The sequence below is a fragment of the Ailuropoda melanoleuca genome, chromosome 11, assembly GCF_002007445.2.
Source record: "Ailuropoda melanoleuca isolate Jingjing chromosome 11, ASM200744v2, whole genome shotgun sequence".
Lineage (NCBI taxonomy): Eukaryota > Metazoa > Chordata > Mammalia > Carnivora > Ursidae > Ailuropoda > Ailuropoda melanoleuca.
This window is the reverse complement of record NC_048228.1, coordinates 99,914,273-99,938,470: the sequence shown is the minus strand read 5'-3', so window position 1 is coordinate 99,938,470 and position 24,198 is coordinate 99,914,273. Positions and strand designations below refer to the sequence as shown.

The 24,198-nt window shown below is 35.6% G+C and overlaps 2 protein-coding genes across 8 annotated transcripts in view; one reads left to right on the top strand and one right to left on the bottom strand.

Moving 5' to 3' along the window:
* LOC117804326 overlaps positions 1-839 on the bottom strand; it is a 113,128-nt gene extending 112,289 nt beyond the window's left edge. The window contains exons 1-2 of the mRNA XM_034670967.1: positions 739-839; positions 217-496 (exon numbers count right to left, since the gene is read on the bottom strand). Coding sequence (XP_034526858.1) covers positions 217-496; positions 739-839 — 381 coding nt within the window. The remainder of the gene's footprint in view (positions 1-216; positions 497-738) is intronic.
* CPEB2 (cytoplasmic polyadenylation element binding protein 2) overlaps positions 476-24,198 on the top strand; it is a 68,523-nt gene continuing 44,800 nt past the window's right edge. For 2 of the 7 annotated variants that reach the window (XM_034672106.1, XM_034672104.1), the window contains exons 1-4: positions 601-622; positions 2,597-2,878; positions 3,667-3,756; positions 12,223-12,313. In XM_034672106.1, coding sequence (XP_034527997.1) covers positions 2,657-2,878; positions 3,667-3,756; positions 12,223-12,313 — 403 coding nt within the window. In that variant the 5' untranslated portion in view covers positions 601-622; positions 2,597-2,656. Of the gene's footprint in view, positions 623-1,313; positions 1,390-2,596; positions 2,888-3,666; positions 3,757-12,222; positions 12,314-24,198 lie in introns of those variants that run through there. The other 5 variants (XM_034672103.1, XM_034672105.1, XM_034672110.1 and 2 more) reach the window with 5 other exon arrangements.

Sequence of the window (24,198 nt, the reverse complement as noted above, 5' to 3'; positions counted from 1 at the left end):
CGGGCGGGCGCGCCGGCTCCGCCGTCCCTCGCAGCGGGCGCCCGTGACCCGGAGGGCCGCTGTCCGCGAGCCCGGGAGACGCGGCGAGGACGGGCGGGGGACTCAGGGCGGGCGGGCTCGGGCGGCTGCCTCCGACAAGCGGTCGTGGGAAGCGAACTTGGGACGGAGGAACATGATCACCGCAGACGGTGCGTGTGCGGAGCCCGTGACTCTTACCGGTCGTCCAATGAGGGGACGGACGGAAAGGCTTTCTTCTACCGAGTCTGTTTCATTATGCACCGGCCGGCGCGAGGTCTGGCCGGGGAGGCGGTGGCCGGCCGGGACGCCCTGCCCGTCGTGTCGAGGCGCCCGCCGAGGGCCCGGCGTCGGGAGAGCGGCGGCCGCCGCGCCGCGGACTCGGTCCCGAACTGTCAGACGACTGTAGAGAGGAGCCGGCCCGCGGGGGTTCACTCGGTTACAGCCGAGGTGCTCCGAGATTGGGCTAGTTTCTGCGCCTCTTCATGTGTGAGGAATATTTGGTGGCTTTAAGACAAAACTAAACTTGAATCCGGGATTCGTGTTATACACGTCAAAGGGTGCACTCCCATTTTTTTGGTGGCCTTACCTTTTCTTGAATTATGGGGTATGTGTATTTGAAACGGATAATGCAATTATGAGAACACCGGGCAGGGTTTTTTTATTCATCCGGGTCCTTTCTGATTCAAGCTCTTGTTTTGTTATCTTCTCAATACAACGTACGAACGACCGCTGGGCTGGTTAATTGACATTGAAAGAGTATTTTGTTGTTCTTTTTTGTTCCAGTCAGCATTTATTGTAGTGATTAGTGTGTTTAAGGTCATTTTCGTGATTAAGGATTGGGAGAGAAGCAAAATTGGACCTTAACCAGTGCCTGCTTACTCCTATAACTTTTTCCATTGACCAGTTAAAGTTTTCAAGGGCTAACCTTTTAAAAGGTGAATACTATCTAACCAAAGTAACAGTTAAGAGTTCATTTAAATCAACCAGAGTAACAGTTAACAGTTTTCATTTTGAATCACTGGTGTCTTCCCGAGAAACGAGAATGTGGCCTATGAGGATTGAAAATACAGAATTTTGAAATAATACTCCACTTTCCCATGATTTCCATAATCTCTAGCAGTTATCTTTTGTGTGTCAGGGTCTTAATTTTTTAAACTGGAAGCTTGCCACAGAAAATTATTTATAGGTACTTTTGTATTCTTAGAACCATGATATAGAACATTAGAAGACCGTGTACCATGATTCATATTTAACTATAATCTGCTTTTTGTCAGAAGATGGTTCTCACAGTGAAGTTTAAAAGGTCACACAGCTGTCATATGGAATTTTAGATCACTGGAAGAGAACTTGAACACTGTATCAGTAAGGAAAGTAAGGCCCCTCAAGAATGGAGTGATTTGTTCAAGGTCCCTGAGTTATACTTTTGAACTATGTGGAGGGGGCAGTGTATATGCATGATTACATTGGCATTTTAAAAAAAATTTTAAAAGGTACTATAGAGCAAAGTTTTTTTGTTTGTTTTTTTAAGTTGTCTTTCAAGAAGGAGGTTTCATTTTAAGAATACTTATAGCAACTTATTTACTTATAGCAACTGCATGGTCCATACTTCCTTTAGCTAAATGTTAGCTGTAAGCTTATTGACAACATAATTGCTAGCAAATAATACTTTTCAAAAAACTACAGTTATTGCCTCTTGGTGGATCCTCAACTTTTTTGGTCATAGGTTCTAATTTGGAATATAATTTACTTTTGAAAATGAATGAACTGAATGGAGATTGTGTTATTAAGATCTCTACTAGAATAATCAAAGCATATAGTTGTTTATCTTTAGTATATCTCAGTGGATCCACCTATGGGTAACATTAGATAATTGCTTAACTGTTCATGGATAATTAAGTGAAAGAAAAAACAAAAACACTTTAAAAGAAACTACATTAAAATTGGAATAAAATATCTTAAAAGTTGAATAAACAATACAGAGAAGACAGGTTTTCTATACTGTCCCTATACTAAAAGGTGTTTTTAGTTCCTGCAAGAGACCACCACCAAATGTTACCATTACCTACTGTTGCGATGGTGCAATTTGTTTGGGAACCCTAAAGTCTAAATATTTTACTCCTATCATTACTCATACCTTTATTAATTGAGGACCATATTTTAGTTGTATGCCTAGCAGAATGTGGTTGTTTTGAGATCACAATGTAGGGTATATCTTTAAGGATCTTCAAAGTTAATTTCAATTTTCAAGTATTTATTTTTTTTCTTCTTATGTGTACAATTCTGAAGGGAAAGAAAAGTAATTGCATGGTTCTATTTTAATAATTGTCATGAAACATCTGCTTGGTTCATTATAATTAAAGTGGACAAGAGGATGAAAACTCACCTAGCATTAAATGAATATGTTTTCATATAGCAAGATCTCAAACCTATTACTTTTCATGACCTGTTACGATATATTCTGTTGCTCTAGAGATTTTATTTTTTTTAGATTATATATATTCTTAGCACAGGCCTAAATTTGAGTTTGAATTACAAACTCTTTAAATGCCTATAATTTAAACAGATGTGTTTTTCTCAGCCTCTTCTGAAACAATCTCCTTGGAGCAACCATCAGAGCAGTGGCTGGGGCACTGGAAGTATGTCCTGGGGAGCAATGCATGGCAGAGATCATCGTAGAACTGGAAACATGGGAATTCCAGGAACTATGAATCAGATATCTCCATTGAAGAAACCATTTTCTGGTAATGTCATAGCACCACCGAAATTTACTCGCTCTACTCCATCGTTGACTCCAAAATCTTGGATTGAAGATAATGTGTTCAGAACAGACAACAATAGTAATACTCTCTTACCCTTACAGGTAAGAATGGTATGTAAATGGTCTTATTTCTAATGTTTATCTTTCAAAGTAAGAAATTGGGTGGTGGTAGCAGCAGTAGTAGTAATAGTAGTATGGTAAAATTAACAGATTAAAACAAAAGTTTTAATTTTTAAGCATATAATTGCCAAAAGATAAAGTACTTACGTAGAGAAAATTGAGACTAAAAAATTCTCTAAACACACAGAAAAGAAGCTTCATAAAATCTAGAAAAACCTGCTGTATTTCTTAACTACATGATGAAGCTTTTAATTGGCAGCTCAAGAATGCCTTAATTTATTCATCTTTAATAGGCCACCAAAATGAATTTCTTCTCCAATATAGCTAAGCTAGAATGTTAAGTAATTGTGCATAGATTTGACTGTAGTCAGCTGTGTGTGTGTGTATATATATATATATATATATATATATTAGAATATACTTAGTACAGCTGTGATTATGGCAAAATAATATTAGGGCTTTTTGCATCAAATTAAAATTTGTCCTCCCTGTTTCAATGACCATTTTTTCCTAAATGTGGCCTAATAGTTACAATGATTAGACTTTTTTTTCAGGCCTTTTAATGTTTTATTTAATGTTTAGGCTAATAAAGGTCCTTATAACTATTTAAAATGAGATTTTTCCCCCCTAAGTCTTTTAGAGGACCAAAGACACGAGATAGAAGAAACTTTGATTGTTTTGTTTTCTTTTTTTCTTTCTTTTTTTTTTTTGTGGGTGGGTGTGGGGAAGAGAACTGCTTATTTCTGATGAAAACTTCTATGCTATTGAAGGTGAGATCTAGTTTGCAGTTACCAGCTTGGGGCTCAGATTCACTCCAAGATAGTTGGTGCACTGCAGCCGGAACATCCAGAATAGACCAGGTAGGCTGCACAGTGTATATTTTTCAGGATTTTGACTAGGAGTTTAGTGTTTATATTATGAGTAAGATTTATTATTTACTTTCCAGTTATATCTTTTTAAGCATATGTCAAAGAACATTAAAGCAATTTATTTTTAAAAGGTCACTTATTTAATATAAAATGCTTCATTTTCAGATTTATAAGTAATTCATAACTATTTTATATTTCCAAAACAGAATTTGTTTTTGGAAAAAGGAATTAAATACCCAAGAGCACCTGACTTTAAACATCAGTCAAACTGAACAGATTTTATCTTTCAGAGTTATTTTCAGTTGGGGACAAAATCATATATTTAACATTCAATTTTACATTTCATCAGTGTTCTACAGAATTTTTTAGTAAATTTTTGTCATGAAATCGACATTTGTCTTAAGGTATATTTCTAAAGAAGGCCTAGCTTCAATTTTTTTTAACTTTAAGAAAAATTTCATTTATAATATTTCTTTATTCTAAAATTTGTCACTGCTGTTACATACTGTCTTCTTCCAAATAATCAGTTTCCTATAGAAAAACCCTAAATCAAAAAGCTAGGAATCGGTCTTAAATTACCTTCAAGCCCTTTGTGGTTACAAAATGCTATCTCTTTTCCTGCAGACTAAATTTGAATTCATACTGGGTACCCGGTGATGAGTATTACGGGACAAGTAGAAAACTCAGTCCTACATGAGGATTCTTTACTACAGAGCCGAAGCTTGAATGAGCATAGACTTGACATTGTGGGAGCCCACTGAATGGAGCTATGTTACCCTTAGCTAAGGCTCTTCCTTAGTTAATTTATCAACATGAGATGATTTTACAAGTAAGGACTCTATAAATAGATTAATAATACATTTGTCAATACCTTTCAAATATGGAGGGTTAGTAGTAACTTCAATAATCTATCATTAGCACTTATTTTAGAAAAGTCCTACCTTTTTACCAAAATAGTCCTACCAGGATCTCCACTTAGAAATAAGTAGTTATCTCATGTAATTTGTGATTTATTGTTTTGTTAATAATTTAAGTTAGCTATCCATCTATTTCTACTCTCTTTTCCACTCTGGCCTAGTTAGGCCATATTAGTGACATTTTTATGGTAGCACTTTTATGTTCAAATTGAATACATAAATGGCTAGGAGATGGTCTGTTAGAAGAGGAAAATTATGATAATCATTTTGAAGGTGGCAAGGGACATGTTTTTAGAGAGGAAAGGACGTAATTATTTGGAGAGCATGTGTAGGAAGAAGCAAGAGGATACATGTATGTGGGATATTTAACTATGGAGAAGAGAGAAGACAGATTAGCTGTCATAAAGGGACCATAGGGGCGGGGCACATGTTGAGAAATGAGGGAATTGAGGTGGTTTCAGTTGGTGGAGTGCTAGAGAGTAGATAGAGGTGATAATGAAAGGGAAGTCAGCCTCTGGGCTGTCTCCAGCGCTTCCACTTAGATTTCAGTCAAAGCCACTCTGTTCTTACCTGTTTTATAACCTGGGATTTTAGGTAAATTCATTTTACATAAAAGGATTTAGGTGCTTAAAGATAATTTTTTTTTTCTTTTGGTAAACTGCTGAGATAGGCATTCCCTTTGGACCCTTGAGCCAGAGGTGTGATGTGATGAAGTTGAAGGGGGGGTGAAGAAAAAGATAGTGGGAAGTGAACTGAACTAGAAGGAAAGGAGGTCTGAAACCTGAACCTTCTTCCTCTTTCTCAGTCCTTATGACATCTGAGGATACAGTCTATGGGCTTTCATGTCTTTATGTCATAGTTCCCATATCTATAAAAGGAGAACTTTGAACTAGATCATGAAAAGCCTTTTTAGCTAGCTCTTACACTTTCTCTGATCTATTTTGGCCATTTCTTTTCTTCCCTGTACACCCCCCACACACGCACTTTATTTTTAGAATACAAAGGTCCTGGTTTATTGGGGAGAAGGGGTGGGAATTGGATTGAAGCAGTCAAGGTACAGTGTATGACCTCCCAACTGGTCTTAAAAGCAATGTGGTTCTCTCTTTTGAGGACCTTAAGGGTACTTATTATACAAAATTTGTTCTGTGTTTCTATCTTTCCATAAAAGGTTGAGGTATTTGAAGTTGAGGTTCTTAAAAATACAACAATGGCTACACACTTCAGTTGGTATCTTAAACCATTGGGTAGTTCCTCACTATTTTGCAAAGTTAAAATTATAGAAAATTCTTAAGCACTTAAATATCTGGGGCAACATTTTCATTCTGATTTTTTTTCATTATATAGAACATTTTAATATTAATATATCTCAATTAACAAATATGTTATTTAAAAACATTAACTTTTTATTTTTTTTTAGTTTCAAATTGATTAGGCATATAATATATACTAAATTCTAGAACTGGAGTCTCGATTCCTGTACCTGGATACTTGAGGCCTTACCTGTACCAAGAACTGGACATGTAATTAACATTCAGCAAATAGGAAAAAATAGTTTCGTAGATTGGTTTTACCCAGTTACACAAAATTTTTAGGGTTGGTTGGCATTTCCTTACTTTAATTATTTTCTTATGGAAAAGCTTTAAATTTAAAACTTTTTAAAAACAAAGGTAAAGTTTTAAACACATTGCTGACTTTGAAATGAATTTTAGGTATTTGTGTTAATTTCTTTAAGGCTAAGAATACTTTTCTTTAAAATGCTGTTAGGTAGTTACCCTTGCAAGAAGTCATACTCTCTGATGTATGAATTCTAATTGCCTTAAAATTGAATTTTCAATTAAATATTGGGATTACAATATTTTCATTAATACTTGAATATTTTAAATCAAAAAGTAAATATACTAGTAGCTGAGATTATTACTTAAAGGTTTATATATGGTATATCAGTTCTCGTGTAAACAAAGCAACATAATACCTTTAAAAGTGTACTAGCCTTATAAGGCTATACCCTATAAGGCTAGAGAAGCCTTATAAGATGGGTGTTGGCCTGTCAATATCAATTATCAATATATTCTATTCTAGATTTTTGTTCCTGTGGAAGTTCTTGAGCATGTCACATAAACTACCTTGAATTAATTGAAGATATTTCCCACCAGTCTGTAATATCTAGACTGTTAACGTGATAACATGATAGATGATAATATGGGGACCTCTCAGAAAAATATATTATTTGGTGTCTTTATTCATTTTACACAAAAAACAATATATAGTAGCAGACCAAATAGAATTTTTCGTTTAATAGAGCAATCTTTAAATTGTGGTCCTTAAATGAGATGAACCTCAGGGGGCATTGGTAGTCAACAAACTGTTAACACTTACTGAAAATGAGAATCAGTTCTCTTGTACCTGCTTAGGTAATAGATGCTTTCTTTTTAAGTTTTGTATCCTGCATTCTGTTCTTTAACTGTACTTGATGCATTCTTATACCGCATATTTCCTACTTGCCTTTCTTTGCATTTAATCCTTGTGGATACTAGCATAGCTTTAGCTATTTGGGGCCTTTACAGATTTTTTAAAAAATGTTTTTCAGAGTCACTGTCGTAGCACTTTGTCAAGGTTCAGATTAAGAAAGGAAGCTCAAAAAACGTATGTTCGTTAGGTATGTGGTAGTGTTTTAACTACCCTTGGAATATATGGGGAGAAATTCTGTTCTTTACCTTTGAGAAGGTGAAAGTCCAGTTGGATGAAGAAGGGGTGTCTGTGTGAAACAACCAGAGACTGATAGAGTAGGAGACTGAACGTGACTTTCTGCAGTAAGACGTAACACATCACCTGCTGCTGAATCAGTAGAGTGCAGTAGCCGCGTGTCGTCAGGTAAAATCAGTATTTACAGAAGGTCGAGGACAGTATTAGCACGACTTTGTTATTTTAAAGCAAAAATTGGAAAACTCAACACAAAACTACAACAAAAGCTGATCTTTCTACTTAGATATATGTTAAATCATCTGGTATATCTTTAAATATGACAATACAGGGTTTTCCTATAATCCATCACCTTTTTGTTTGGGTGAATACTTTATTTTCAAGAAGAAAATGTTCTGCTTGACCGTGTTTTTTGAAATGAGACAGGGTTTTGAATATATCAAAGTAAAAATATGACATCCCATTGAAATGTCCCCTTTTAATTAAGTTCAAGTTCTTTTTGTTGTACTAATTTTAATATTCTTGACCTCTTTATTTTTTAGCATTTCTAATCTTTTTTTAGGTTATCCTATTTAAAATTAGGATTACTTTGTTCTTTCTGTGTTTTTCAGCCTTTCTAGGACTGTATTGTTGCTTCTGTAAGTCTTTATGGCAAATGTCTGGGTTTATGAAAATAATAAAATATTAGAATATCATAGATTGTCATTTTCCCGAAAATGTTTTCCTCAGTCTTGCCTGTTCATTGCTGTGAGATTCTGTAATCTCAGTTTCTGAAAACCCCTTTAAGTTGATTCTTTGTCAGATAATTTTCATATTTAAAATAGATTGGGGTAAACTTCTCCTCCTAGAGATTCTTACTTTTGTGAAACATCTTGGCTGTATTCAAATGGTCATGTAGTAATAAATGTAAATTACATTGCTATGATTTTCCGTATGTGCGCTAATCAGTTTTGGTGTGTTTATGTTTACCTTAAAATAGTTTCACGATTTCCATTTAGTTTTTAAACCAGTGGCAGTTTGTGTGAACACAAATTTTTCTAATATCCTGATTTGTTTTATAATCAGGTTTGTTTCTGTTGTTGTTTTTTTCAGAAGTTAAGTTCTAATCCCCATCCTTTATTTAATGGAATTATCTATACTTTTTGAACATGAGCCTGTAGGTTTCATTAAATGTAGAAAGTGATTTTGAGATGTCATGAGCTCTTTTCCTGCTCAAGGCTATTTTGTGTTTGGTGCTTTAAAAATCATGTGGGATGCAGCTGATGCTCACCAAAATATAAGTAAGCTAATAGTTTTATAGTAGCTTTGTTATTTTCTTTACTAAAGCAGGAGTTTGTTTCATGTTGAGAGACTTGAAATGCAAGGGAAAATAAGGGTCCTTATTAAGTGGGCATCACACTATTTCAGTTGGATGTAGGCATTAGAGCTAAAGCTATCAATACAGGCAGCTTTTTTGAATAACCACTGTCTGTTGATTACCTAATGGTCACCAATATTTATTGAATAGCTAGCTCATATATTTCCCTTCTTAGCTTAAACATTGCCCGTTGACAGTGTATATGGAGTTACTTCATTAATTTTACTTTAAATTTTGCTCTAAAGCAAGATCATACTCCTTGAATGGACTTAGTGTGTGATCAAAAAAAAGGTGTGAGAAATGCCATTTGGGTGGTGGTAATAGTCACCATTAATTAAGTTCATAGGTCCATTGTGATGGGGCATAGTCTGATCCTGTTCAAAAAACATCATCCTGAGAAGATATCCCTGAACCATAATACGTTTTCTTTGCAAGAATTTAAGGTAAATAGAATATAAAGTATTTATAATATATCTTAGAACCTGTATGATACAACATACCTACTGAGGCTTTTTTTTTTACTTAATTATATATACAATTTTTTTTAATTTTTTTTTTTTAAGATTATTTATTTATTTATTTATTTGACAGAGATAGAGACAGCCAGCGAGAGAGGGAACACAAGCAGGGGGAGTGGGAGAGGGAGAAGCAGGCTCATAGAGGAGGAGCCTGACGTGGGGCTCGATCCCATAACACCGGGATCACGCCCTGAGCCAAAGGCAGACGCTCAACCGCTGTGCCACCCAGGCACAATTTTTATCATGACAGCTTATGTTTTTTAATACTATTTTAAATATGTTTTTAATACATCTTGTCTTAGTTTTGTCATCTTACATCTGAGTACCTGTTCCATGGAGAATGCTAAGTAGACTTCATGGTCCTGAACAGTCTTTGCCCTCACAGAACTCAACTTGAGTTCACAAAGTTTTTGTAGTAGAGAGAAAGTACTATTCATTCAAAACATTTCAGAGCTAGCTATATTCCATAATTAGAAGGTCCCTACCCCTAATTAACTTAGTTTAGGGGGTAAGGCAGGAAAATCAGCAGATTAGTTAAGAATATAGTATAGTGTAAGCACAGAAGATGGAAATATTTGGATTACTAAAATGGTATGTCATTTTTGCCCAAGGGCCACACTCATCTCTATTCCAGTTTTATTTCATTTATTACATAGTACTTTGAGTCTTTTGCTTTTCTATTATTTCTATTATTTTTAAAGTGGACTTAGGCATTGTCTAGCGTGAAACATTTTTTTTCTTTTCTAGAGGATAGAACAGAGCCTACCGTGGTTTAGTGACTTACTCAAGATCAGGAAGCTCTGCACTTCTTAAAGTATGGCTCCTGGACTAGCAGTCTGAAGTATCGCCTGGGAACCTACTGTAAATACAGATTTGCAGGGGCCACTCCATACGTGTTGAATTTCAGATTCTGTCTGAGCAGAGTCCCCAGTCTGGGTCCCAGTGATCTGTGTGTTTGACAGCCCTTCCAGATGATTTTGAAGCATGCTTAAGTGAGAGAACCACTATTCTTCTAGTTCAGTGATTCTCTGTGTCTCCCCCACTAAAGTCATTGTTAATGATGTAAAATAAAGTAAGTAAAGTTAAGTAGGAGTACCAATATAACCGCATGGTGATAAAGCTGGAGTAGAGCAACTGGTCTAGCATTCTACCATTTAGCATTACTTTGCACGCTTCTAAATTCCTCAACGGCAATTTGTTTAGTCTACAGTACTAATTCTGGCCGCCTAGCTTTAAAAGCTCACAATCCTAATTTATTTACTCCACTTGATGGAGTAAATATATTTTCAGGAAAAGCTTCTAATGTTTAGCTTTCTGAAAGGTTGGCTCTGAGTAGTCTCTGGATTGTGGACTCCTTTGGAAAAAATTATGTGTACACACACATACAGAATATTGTATATAATCTCAGAGATTTCATGGTCCTTCTTGAAGTTCATGGACTCAGGTTAAGAAGTGCCTAATTCTGATTTCTGTAGAGACTTTTTTCCCCCCATTTTTCTTACTCTTTCATTTTCTTTTTATGTATTAATCATGTTTTGAGAGTTAAAAATGGCCTGCCCTGCCTCTCCTTCGTATACATACACTTGTACAAACACCGACACACATTTGAATGGGTGGGAGTCATCACTGACATTTTGGCAATTTAGGGGGCATGGGCCAGAGCTTGCTGTGGTAGTTCCCCATGGATATTTGTTCAAGTGCACTGAGGATGTGTTGGGCAGAATGCCTGGGTGGCTCAGTCGGTTAAGCGTCTGCCTTCTGCTTGGGTTATGGTCCCAGGGTTCTGGGATCAAGCCCCTGCATTGGGCTCCCTGCTCAGTGGAGAGCCTGCTTCTCCCTCTCCCTCTGCCTGCTGCTCTCCCTGCTTGTGCTCTCTGTCAAATAAATAAAATCTTAAAAAAAAAAAAGAAAGAAAAAAAAAAAAACAACTGACAGTATTTGTTGCCAGTGATAAATTTCTAATTGCTGCTTTAAAAACTTACATTTTGGAAAATGTGTATCCACTACAGTGAACTTGATAACTTCCCATCTTAAGACTTTTCTGATGAGATCAGAAATATTAACAAATGTGATGTTTTCGTATTGCATAATAAAATATATCAATATTTAAAAAAAAAATAAAAAAGAATAATAGTATAGATTTATAGGCATTAAAGAGTCAAATTCCTTCTGGTAAGCAGATTGACAGATTTAACATTTAGCAAACAAGACTTCCAGCTACACAAAGACTTTGTTCTGGAACTTGAGGTAGGAAACTTGTTGAGATGAGAATACTTTCCACCCACTCCTCCCTCCATCCCTGCCTTCTTTGCAGGGTGTGGAGGGAAAGAGGATTTAGAAATGCAGACACCAATATATGAGGACTTCAGAGAGCGAGATTTGGATATAAATATTCTAGGTGTTAGTCTTTGTTCTGATATTAATAGTTCATGCTTTTGATATTAACTATATGGGATGTTTATGTATTTATTATTGTGAAATTCTGAGTTAAATAATGTACACTGTTTGATAGATATTTAAAGTATGGTGCCATTATGGGATTAATTCCTTTCCCCCAAAATATTTATTTTTTAAGTGCCGGTGTCTTTCTAGATACATGAGAAAAGTTCAGAAGTTAAATAACAACTAAAAATGCTTTCTGTGTGTATAACATTTCAGAAATCTTTATAAGTTGAGAGAGATCATAATAGAAATTATTTTACTATATTAATGCTTCCAATGAAATAAGTTTACTTTTGATATGTGATTTTTAGCAATGATATAGTAAATGTAGTATTCTCCAATACAAGAGATATTATAGCTCCTGAGATCCTTAGTTACTGGTATTGTCTTGGGATGCAAGTGATTAGTAATATTATATTAATCAGATGTCCTATTTTATGTAAGAAGGTTTAGATGGTTTATTTATCATCAGTTTTTTAAAAAGTTGCATACGTCATATTGAGTCTTTTTTTTTCTCTCCTAGGATCGAAGTAGAATGTATGACAGTTTGAATATGCACTCTTTGGAAAATTCCCTTATTGATATTATGAGAGCAGAGCATGATCCTCTTAAGGGTAGGTGACTTATTTTATTTCTTATATCGTGCACCAAAATGTGTTATCTCACCATTTTTTATATGAAAATTAGCACTAAGTAGTACCTATATCATCTATAAGATGCTATTATGTTTGTTAATAAAAACCTTTGTGAAATGTCCCACTTTTTTCTTTGCAGTTTATTTAGATTATGCTGATTTATGCAGAGAGAAATGTAAACCCATGTCTCTTTACTTGTTATTTAAGAAAAAGCCACTGTTCAGAGATATTTTGCAGTTCTGTAGAGGATCTAAGTGTATAGTATAGTCACTTTTCTAGAATTCTTTCAAATACAGAAATTTAAAAAAAATCCTTGGAATACTTGGATTTACAATTTGCAGTGATTCCAACCTATAATTGCCCCAAGTTAACGTCCTTTCCCCACTATTCTTCTACTGTCAAAGGGTTTTGAAAGGGGATCTTTTTTTTTTTTTTTTAAAGAAATCTTTTTTTTTTTTTTAAGATTTTTAAGATTTTATTTATTTATTTGACAGAGATAGAGACAGCCAGTGAGAGAGGGAACACAAGCAGGGGGAGTGGGAGAGGAAGAAGCAGGCTCATAGTGGAGGAGCCTGATGTGGGGCTCGATCCCACAAAGCCGGATCACGCCCTGAGCCGAAGGAAGACGCTTAACCGCTGTGCCACCCAGGCGCCCCTGAAAGGGGATCTTTTATAGTAGCTTCTCTGAGGTTTCATAAAAGTTGGGGCCGATTAGGAAAAAGAATCAGCTCCACCGATCTTACAGTATTAGTCTTACTATTAACTGTATCTGAAGATATTCATTAACATACTTGTTTTCATTTGTACATTACATGTTACTAATTATTTACATTTCTTTGCACAATATATCTCATTGCCTTTTATATTCATGGTGAAAATCTAGCAAACTGTGCACTTGGGTGATAAGAGAGATGCTATCTATTGCTGCATAATAAAGTATCCCAAAATTTAGCAGCTTAAAACAATAAACATTTATTACGTCACACAGTTCTGTGGGTCAGGATCTCAGGAGCAGTTCAACTGGTTGGTTCTGGCTCAGCATCTCTCATTGAATCAAAACCATGGGCTACTCGGTAATTTTTCCAGTTTTTAATTCTATAAAGCCAAATAAGAATTCCCTTGAAAGATTTAGCCCAGAACTCTAGAACTTCAGTGCTGGCAGCAAGGTGGTGGCTTAAGGCTGAGTTGGTAATACTGATCAGATATCTGTTTTGTTTTGTTTCTGGATTTTGTTTATAAAAGAGTTAGAAAGATAATTCTAATTTCCTTATTTTTAAGGAGCTTGAAAAGGTCAAGAGATCATTAGTGATTATTAACAGTATGTGGCAATGGTAATTCTCCCAAACTAATAAAAACTATTATATTTTGGGGTTTTTTTTTTTGGGGGGGGGCTTCTAACCAAAAGCTAACCTAATTTTTTTTAGTATCTGTATATTGGGGTCTTGTTCTCTTTCACTGTTACTCTGACAGTTCTAATGGTATTTGTCTTGGATCCACTGTTTAATAATAGAATCCAGCAGTTTATGATTACGAAGTTCTGTTTATTTCTTTGGCTTATCTAGAAAGAAAACTCTCAGAAATTCTTATACAAGATAAAGTCATCTTTAACTGTTACCAGAGAATAATGAAACGTTTTTCATTGTTGTTTCTCCCAGTCTTTAAAAAGGTCTTTTGAAAATGTTAAGAGAAAACATTCTCTGCTGGAGAATTATCTCAGGTTTTCTTTTTTTCTAAAGTCTGTGTTATAATAAAACTGGAGAGAAACCTAGAAAGAAGACTTTGAAAAGAAAATGGAAGCAGCCTAAGGCTCAGAAGAATTTAATAATTTAAAAAAAAATCTCAAATGAATTCAAAACTCTTTTGTTAGAAAAATTATCTTTGGCTTTGGGAAGGGGGAAAATGTGCTCAGCACCACCTTGTAGAATTATGGTAACGAATCTCTGTTTCTAATGGGAGTATTTTATGTTCTACATTTATTATGGCAGGGAATTAAAAGAAAAAAATTGAGAAATCTTCTCTACATAGAAATAGAAATAAGACTGGTACTTCTGCATACTGCCACCATATACTTATTTAAAATGACCCTGATACCCAAGCGCTGCTACATAAAGATTTTTCTTTTCTTCTTAGTACAGACTTCACTACCTTCTAGGATATCATATTGTATATGTTCCTCCTCGTATTCTGATCATTGCACATTTTCTCTGGGTGAGACCTCAGTAAACTCTGCTAAAAGCAGGGTTGTGACAAAACAGAAGAAGCCAATCTCTGAACTTGCCTCTTTTTCCATTCCTCATCTTCAGGACAGCACTTCAATCTCTGTCCCGTCTCTTCCATCTCATCTTTAATTCCTTTCAGAAAATTCCTGTTTAATACGAGGAAATTCTTGTCTTTTTTTCCCCCCAAAAAAGATGAATGAATCTTACCCTCATTAAATGTTTCCAAAAAGTCTGCCATTTGCTTTGTCCTCCTTATGGGGTCTAATGGAAAGGGAAAAGGGAGTTGTAGGGTAATTTTTTAAAATTAATTTCTTGTTTCCTTTTCTATTTATGATAAAAGTTTCTAACTTAATGATGAGGAACTTAAGTGATGAGAGATTATATTGTTATGTATTGCTGTATAACAAATTATCCCTAAGTTTAGCAGCTTAAAACAACAATAAACATTTATTATCTCACACGATTTCTGTAAGTTAGAATTCGGGAGCTAAATTAGCTGCTTGGTTCTGGCTGAGGATCTCATGAGGTAGCAGTCGTGTGGAGGCTTGACTGGGGCTGGAGGTTCCTTCTCCAGGGTGGCTCACTCATGTGGCTGGCAAGTTAGCCCAGGCCATTGGCAGGAGAACTCAGTTGCTTACCATGTGGACCCTTCCACGGGACTTCTGGAGTGTCCTCACAGTGTACTCGTTGGATCCCCCAGAGCAAGGATAAAGCTCAAGGTGTATGTCCCAGTGTCTTCTGTGACATAGCTTCAGAAATGTCACACCACCATTTCCATGACATCCTAGTAGCTACACAGGTCATCCCTGCTCAACTGGGTAAGGGTGTGCTACTCAAGAGATGTGAATACTGGGAGGCAAGCATCAGTGGAGGCTGTCATGGAGGCTGGCTTCCAGAGAGATGAAAGGCAGAAACTATAAATTTGCATTCAGTTCTACTTTTCTAAAGGAAAGGAGAAAACTACTCAAGGTAAGACTTAGTGCCAGTAGAAAGAAAAACAATCAGGCAGCTCTCTGGAATCCAAAGGAAGTTTGGCAAGTTACTGGCCTGAGAACTGACTAATAGTACTAACAGAGGGACCTCCCATCCCCATTGTAGCCCAGAACACTTCACTACAGCTTGTTTCCATTTTCCCACCCTCCAGTGATTTTTACAGGTCAGTAGGGAACCTCCATTGTTGAATGTTAAGGTTCTGTGGTTTAGCATAGCAGGTAGGAAGGCTGTCTCATTGCGGCTCTACAGGTATGAAGAGATGGCAAACAAAATGGAGCTCTGGATGCACTTTATTCTAAGTGTGCCCACTTTTGTACCAGGTAGTGTCCAAGACCTTGGCTGTAATTGTGTAGAACAGACATAGTCTCTGTTCTTGTGGAATTTATAGCCTACTAGGGAAAGAGGAGGGACCTTATCATTACATGTATTATGTATGTATACACGCATATATATATGATATACTCATGTAACATTTATATGCGTAAAATCCATACCTCTAACCGTAGAATGTTAGAAGTGCTGTGGAGGGAGATGATAAGGTGCTTGGGGAGTTAACAGGTAAGGGGAGGGGGGTACTTAATTTATCTGTGGAATAAAGAAAGCTAAGATCTGAAGCTTGAACAGCACAAAGATGAAAAAATATTGGGGGAAAGTGTCAACTAGACAGAGGGGCCAGGGTGCATGGAAGAGCTTGTTACATTGTAGGAACTGAAAGCAGACAAGTCCTGGCATAGCTTGTTGAGGGCTGCCTGATGCTGATGGGATGTGTCTGCTCAGCCAGCCCTAGGGAGCGCAAGCCGTCTTTTGCTCCAGATCAGGAACACTAACACACCATTTTATGCTTTCCATAGTATTAGTGACACTGATCTGTTTATTCTGCAGTGGTTTCTTGGCATTAACATCCTGTTTTCTGATGACTGTCTTCACTCTTGGCAAATATTTTTCTTTTCAAAAGAAGAACAAATACAGATTCTTTTAATGGTTAAAGTAAATCATGTTTTGCCAACTGCAGTTTTGTGATTTTGCAGTTTTTGTATTTGAATACCTATGTTAAATAATCTGTGATCTTTTTATGTATGTGTGGGTCAGTTCATTCTGTTTTAAACAAAAGAACAAGACAGTGATTATTGTTAGGCTCTCTTGCCTTCCTGCCTTCAGCAGTTTGCAAAAAGGTCTTACTGTGTAAGCATTTTTACCAAATATTTTTTACCCCCTCCCCAAAAGTGTAAGAGTAAACAAAAAAATTTAATTTCAACTAAAAAAAGAAAAAAGATTTGAAAACTGTGGAAAGAAATGCCGTGATGTAACAGTTCTTGGAAAGATCTGTTTTAGCAAGTCACAATGACTTTACCAGTGTTCCCTGAACAATTTAAAGGAATTCAGGAAAAAGGATTTAAAGTATGATTTTATGCCAACACATGTTTTAAAGTGGATGCTTTTAAAACTTTTTACTATGTATTTTTGTGTGTCTAGCATCATTTTTATTACTTGACTGCTAAACTCCTGTTTTCCAAGACTCCTGAAGTAGAATCTCTGCCATTTTAAGGAAGAGAACTCCTGAGAAAATAAGGAATTACTTCTGTGTAAGGCACTAAGTGGTTGTGGCGGTATCAAATAAATTCTTGCCTCTTCTATTGTTCTTTTCCCTCTGATTCTCTTCAACTGGCCTTCATGTAAATTTGAGGTACTAAGTCACAGAATAAGTTGTATAAATTTCTAAAAGTCTGTGGTGTGAGAATTTACATTTTAGAACTTAAGAACTTTCAAGCTGGGCAGAGATTCTCAAACTCTGACAGCATATTTATTAGGTTGCAGGACCCCACCCCAAGAGACTGTGTTAAGAGCACACTTGGAGAAACTCTGGAATAGGGGAACAAGATTGAAGAGATCTATGAAAAGTTGTAAAAGTTTTAATGACATTTATTAAAATATAACAAAGTGTGAAATAAAACTAATACCAATAACATATATGCCCAAGCAGTTATGTTGATTCTCGTAAGTTCCTCATACACTCCCCTCACTGATTCTCTGGCAGAGAGAGGAATGCATCTCTCAGAACTGTTTTACTTTTTGTTGGCCCACTTGTGTTTCCTGAAGTCAAAATTTTCACAAGTGCCAGAAAGTATAAGTGAAAATCCTGTATAATAGAATATCTTCAAAAAAAGATGAGGGATTGCTATAATATGCTTTCAGTCTTTAAAGAAAATGTTTCTTTTTATTCTAAAAAGGAGTCAAATTTACATATTCTTTCCCCTGTACTTTGTTTTTCTTTTTCCTACAGACTACAGGTCTTTGATAAATAAGAAAAAAATCATTAACAGCTTTAGAATAAATCATTTATATAGAAGCCATATACATTTTGTTAAATTATTTTTACTTTAAGATGATCACTGTTGGAAATGCCTGATAATGTTAATGCTTTACCCTCCAGCTACTCAGAATTTAATTCATCTTACTAAACTTACAATTTTCAAGATTTTAACTTTTGTTGTCAGTGAGAATGTCTGAAGATTGAAAAGGAAATTGGGAAAATGTGTTTGTAAAAGTTCTTGTTTTAGAAAACTTTCTGCAAGTGTGGCATCATGAATAGAGATTTTTAAGTTTTATTTGTATTTCTTCTCAGGTAGTTGCAACAATAGGTAATTAGCAACAATATTACTTTTATGTAATTAGCAACAGTATTATTAAGTTTAAAACACAGCTGAGTTGTTATGTCTTCCAGGCAGTTTGACTGTTTAAACAATTTGAGTTACAACAGGTAAAACCCATCAGAAACCACAATGAATTTTTTTTTAATTGCAATTATTTATTCAGAGCACATATGGGTTTACTGAAACATGTTTTCACCACAAATCTTCATTAGGACTTTATGGGCTTATAACTTTTACTTTTAAATTGAAAATAAAACATATATTTTTTGTGTAGAATTTGTCATGGTCAAAGTGAGTACTTGTGATAATTAGGCTTATGGATTTTAATTGCTTATAGTATTTGAAGAGCATCTGAGAATCTCTAACAAAGGTTTTCCCTCCAGAGTACAGGACTTTATCCTTTTTTAAATGTTTGTTTTCTTATTACAAAAAAAGTAATATGTGTTCATTAAAGAAAATTTGTGAAGACTTGAAAAGATTTTTTTCAATCATCAGTTATTTCCACAGACTAAAATAACCACGTTTGATATTTCAGTGTTTAATTTTTCTAATCTTTTCTTTTTCTACATATAAGCTTAAAATATTTGCAATAATCAAATCTTTATCAGTCCTCAAACCTGTTTAACTTTAAAAAAAATTAATTTAAAAAATACAGGTACCTAGGTTAAAAAGTCAAATAGTGCTATAAGGCTTATATAACAGAAAATAGAAGTCTTCATTCTTCTCTATTTGCTACAGATTCCCATTCCTTAGAGGTAGCTGCTTTCAACTTTTTTTTTTTAATGGATTCTTCTTGTAATTATTTGTAAATAATATGCTTAGGCTTGTAAATTTCCTACATTTTAGAAATTATTTGTTGACTCTACTTTGGCTCACCCATCCCCCAACACTTACCCTGCTCTGTCCTCTCAAAATGGTTATAGGACCATTTTGGTTTAAATTAGGAGGTGTATTATGATGACAATGTAGATCTTCATAGATGAACCTCATATGTTTTGTATAATAATGTAACTTTTTTCCTCCTTACATCTTTTTCCTGGAATTAATCATTGTCTCTTTTGGTTTGATTGCTTTGTTATCTAAATACTTCTCACTAATTCATCCCAAAATTTATCAATGGAACCCTGAAGCGTCTTTCAATATATCTGAAAACCTCAAATAATCTTAGATTTATTTATTTTTTCCTGCCATTGAAGGCATCCTTCTTGTAGCCTTGCATAACTGTCACTGTGGGACTTACGTTACACTAGGAGTCCCTTTTTCCTCTGGAATCCTGTCATGATCTCCATAGCCTTTTCTTTCTTTTTTTTTTTTTTTAAAGATTTTATTTATTTATTCGACAGAGATAGAGACAGCCAGGGAGAGAGGGAACACAAACAGGGGGAGTGGGAGAGGAAGAGGCAGGCTCATAGGAGGAGCCTGATGTGGGGCTCGATCCCGTAACACCGGGATCACGCCCTGAGCCGAAGGCAGAAGCTTAACTGCTGTGCCACCCAGGCGCCCCTCCATAGCCTTTTCTTAATACTCTGTACCTTTGTTTTCTTACGCCTTTCTTACAGTAACTTCCTTTAGGTGGGACATACGTTTTAGATCTCATATCTATAAAAACATGTTTATTCCGCTATGTAAGATGATAGGCTGGTGTGGAATTACATATTAGTAATTGAGAATATTGAAAGCATGGCTTCATTGTCTTTTATCTTACATGGTTACTGTAAGTATATTACCATTCTCAAATCTGTTTATTTGTATGATTGGTTGCTTGTTTGGTGTTTTTAAATTTTTTGTCTGTCTTTCTGGAAGCTTTTAAGATATTTTCATGCCTGTGGTTCTGAAATTTCATAATAATGATATATGGATCTTCTAATGTGCAGGGGGGTGCCTTCCTTCCTTCCTTTCTTCCTTCTTCCATTTCTTTATTTCCTTCACTGCACATCCATTGGGTCTTTTTTTTTTTTTTAAAGATTTTATTTATTTATGTGAGAGAGCTTGAACACAAGGCAGGGAGGGGCGGAGGAAAAGGGAGAAGCAGGCTCCCTGCTGAGCAGGAGGCCCCTTGACCTGGGGCTCCATCCCAAGACCCTGGGATCATGACCTGAGCCAAAGGCAGACGCTTAATGGCTTAACCAACTGAGCCACCCAGGCGCCCCTCATTGGGTCTTTTTAATTTGGAGATTCATTTCTTTCAGTTCTTGGACATTTTTGATATTTCTTTGATAATTTCTTCCCTTCTGTTTTTAGTATTCTCTTTCTGGAATTGCTGTTCTTCAAATAGTAAACTTTCTATACTCCTCTGCTTTTCTGTTTCTCAGTGCTTTATCTTTTGTTTTGCTTTTGAAGACATTTGCTCATTTATTGTTTTTCAGCCCTTTTGTTGATTTTTGTATTTCAAAACTTATCTGAAGAACATTTAAGACCCTCTGAAGAACTTTTTAAAAAAATTCACAGAGCTTTCCTATTCTTCCTTGATGTTAATTCTCTGGTGTACTTATCTTTGAACACTATATTGTAGTGTCTGAAGGTTATTTTTCCATTTCCTTGTATTGTTTATACTTCCTCTTAGTCCTCTTTTCTATTTGTTTGGTTTTATTCTTTGTTTTACTCATGCTGGAGGTGTTCGTCAAGTATCTTAGGATCCTTTGCTGTCTGTTCATTTTTAAAGATAAGACGCAAAAATGGTGATTGCAAGCTCTGTGTATGTAGCTGGGGTTTTTAAACTTGTCACCATTGCCATAAGCCAACCAGGTAGAACTCTCACCATGTCTGTATTTGGGTCTTTTCTTTCGGTTTGGGAAATGAACACTGAATCTGTGTCTTCCATTCTTCTGTCTGGGAGCTGGAGACCTGACTTCTAGCTGCCTTAGAAAAGCCAGAAAGGGGGCTGTGTGTGCCTCTGATTCTCCACCCCACATCTACTCTCAGTGAGAACTAGAGCTTCTTATTTCTGATCCTCTCCAGCTATCTGTTACAGTAAACAGCTTGTTTCTGGGGAGTCTTGCCATGCACATACCAGTTTAGGTTTCAGTGTTGTTAGTGATTTCTCTGGTCTACAAAGGCAGTTAATCACTCAACCATTCATGTTCACAGCTTCCAAAAATATGTTGACGTAGTTCTTCTGTGATCCTGTCTCATTTTCTTTGTCCTGATGAAGTTATGCCTCTTTAAAACTTCTGTACTGTTGTTTTAGGACTTTCAGAAAGCAGCAAAGATGCACACATGCACTCAGACCACCATGTGCAATTGGAAATCTCTGTAATTCCTAGTCTACATATCTCTTTAGTGAAGCCTCCCTAACACTCCTAGTCAGTAGTAGATTACTTTGTTAAAGATTGTTAAAGAATCATATTCCTTTTTAGATGGAGTACCTTGCTCATTTATTTTTGATTCAGTAGTTTTTTTTTCAACATGTGTCTCTCTCACATGATACTGTGTCGTGGGAGCAATGAACACCTCTGTTTTTGCTGTATCTTGAATCAGCATTTATTGTAGTACCAAACAAATGGAAAGGGCTCAATAAATTATTGGTTGAATGATTAAACATTTTTCTATCATAATTCTTATTTTTCATCAGTATTTATTTAGAACTTCTAAAAAATATTTACATGCATTTAAAATAGCTTGTGTAACCATTCCCCTACAGTTGGAAATTTAGGTATTTCAAATTTTTAAATAAAAATCAGTCAGCTTTTTCTGTGTTTATTTCCAAAAATAGACTTAATACAATTGTTTTTGAGGCTCCACACACATATTGCCAACTTATTTTTAAGTTTTATGCCGGTTTACACTGCCACTGGCAGTGTGTGACTGCCTGTTTGTTATTCTTAATATTATTTTCATTCATAAAAGTATCACAGTTTAAACTTTTGCAACCATTAGTTCAACTTGATTTTAATATTATTGCATATATCTTAATTAATACCAGTTTTATTGTAATAACTTGATAGTGATACATTATCTTAGCAGATGATTAATGACTTAGGTTTAGTCTTTTGTTGTTGTTGTCATTCTTTTGTGGTAATACTTTACTTGAAACAAACTTTTTGAAATTCTGAATTCCTTGGTGTTTCTTGGTATGTTTTCTAGTATTGATTGGATAAAAGTTTTAAAAGTTGTAAATGATTCAGTGAAAAAAATTTATGATAGGACCCTGCTTTAAGAGTGAGTTAACTAGATTAATTTTCCTGGAAACTCACTTCGATTGATGGCTTTTATTAAGGAATGATTCTTTTGCTCTCTTGGGATCTGGTACTTTGGATCTAAGGGTCTTTTCTGCATTTGTATGATCTTATTCTTAGGCTTTTATGAGGCATGCATTGAGATTTGGGAGTGAGGTCAGGAATGACTGTCCTGCCCCTTGGATCTGAACAGTGATTGGAGTTATTCAAGGTTGGTAATGACCACATTCTAAGTGGATTTTACCAGACTTCCTGTGAACCGTTTTCTAACTAGATTTAGAAATAAAGGTAAAACATAGAAAATGAAAAAATATTAGAAGAGACAACCAAACCAGTGGAAGCAATGCTTTATATTTAAAGGGTATAAGAAGGAAGTATTAGATCTTTTCATTTGTATAACGTGTTCATGTGTATAATAAATACACATGCACACAATATAAAACATATGATACATGTCACGTCTTGATACATGCCAAACACTGCTCTGTGGACTCTACATGTATGTATTAATGTCTGTCATTCTCACAGCTAAGATGTAGATATTTACTCTTATTTTACAGTTGGGTGACTATGGTGGCTTACTAACAGTAATTGTCCAAGTTTCAGTGCTGCTAAGTGGTTGGACTCTTGAGTTTGTGCTTTTAACTGCTGTACCATACTGCCTCTCTTATTATTTGGTTTAATATTCTGATCTAGTATCATTATAATTCTAATATGTGATTTAATTATTTTTGTTGTTAAAAGGAGTTGGCAGAATGTGTGACATTGTTCTTTAGTAATTTTATCATCACTAATGAGGAATGGGTTGGCATCATTAACTGTGAATATTGAGACTCTAGAGGTCATGTTTTAGATGTATTCATTAAAACAAGATATTTGTGGATGGGGCGCCTGGGTGGCATAGTGGTTAAGCGTCTGCCTTCGGCTCAGGGCCTGATCCCAGCGTTGTGGGATCGAGCCCCACATCAGGCTCCTCCGCTATGAGCCTGCTTCTTTCCTCTCCCACTCCCCCTGCTTGTGTTCCCTCTCTCGCTGGCTGTCTCTATCTCTGTCAAATAAATAAATAAAATCTTTAAAAAAAAAAAAGATATTTGTGGAGAAGGGAAAAATTTATCTTGACAAAGAGCAAAAAGGAAGACTTGTCTTCCTCCCTCTCCTCACCATTCTTAAGGAGTTTAGAAATGAACTAATAAAAACTTACTCTGTGATTTTTTTCATTTACTGAGAGAATGTCCTTCCTATGCCCCACATACAAACACATATTTTGATTGAGCTCATGAGTCACATAATACGGTGAGATATTTCATTCATCCATTTAACAAATACTTAAGGGCCTATTATGTACTAGGCCCTTACATACAAACACATATTTTGATTGAGCTCATGAGTCACATAATACAGTGAGATATTTCATTCATCCATTTAACAAATACTTAAGGGCCTATTATGTACTAGGCTCTGTTTGAGATGCTAGAGATAACAGTAGAGAATAAAAAAGACAAGTCCTCTCCTCATGGATCTTCTGTTTTAACGAAGGATGGAGACAAAAAGAGCCAGTGCTATGAAGAAAAAAATAGTGTCAAGGGGATAGAGAAAGAAAGAAGCTGCTATTTTAGAATGTCCTCTGATGGCATCTCCTAAAACACCTAAATGAAGCGAGAGAGGTACAGCTTTGGTCATATCTGGGCAAATGCATTTAAAATAGAAGAGGAAATAGATCCTAAAATGGGAATATATCTGGCAAGTTTGAGTAGTAGCAAAGAGGCCAGCGTTGTTGGAATGGTAGAGGATGAGGGGCCGGTGTGGGAGGGCTTTGAGCAATAGAG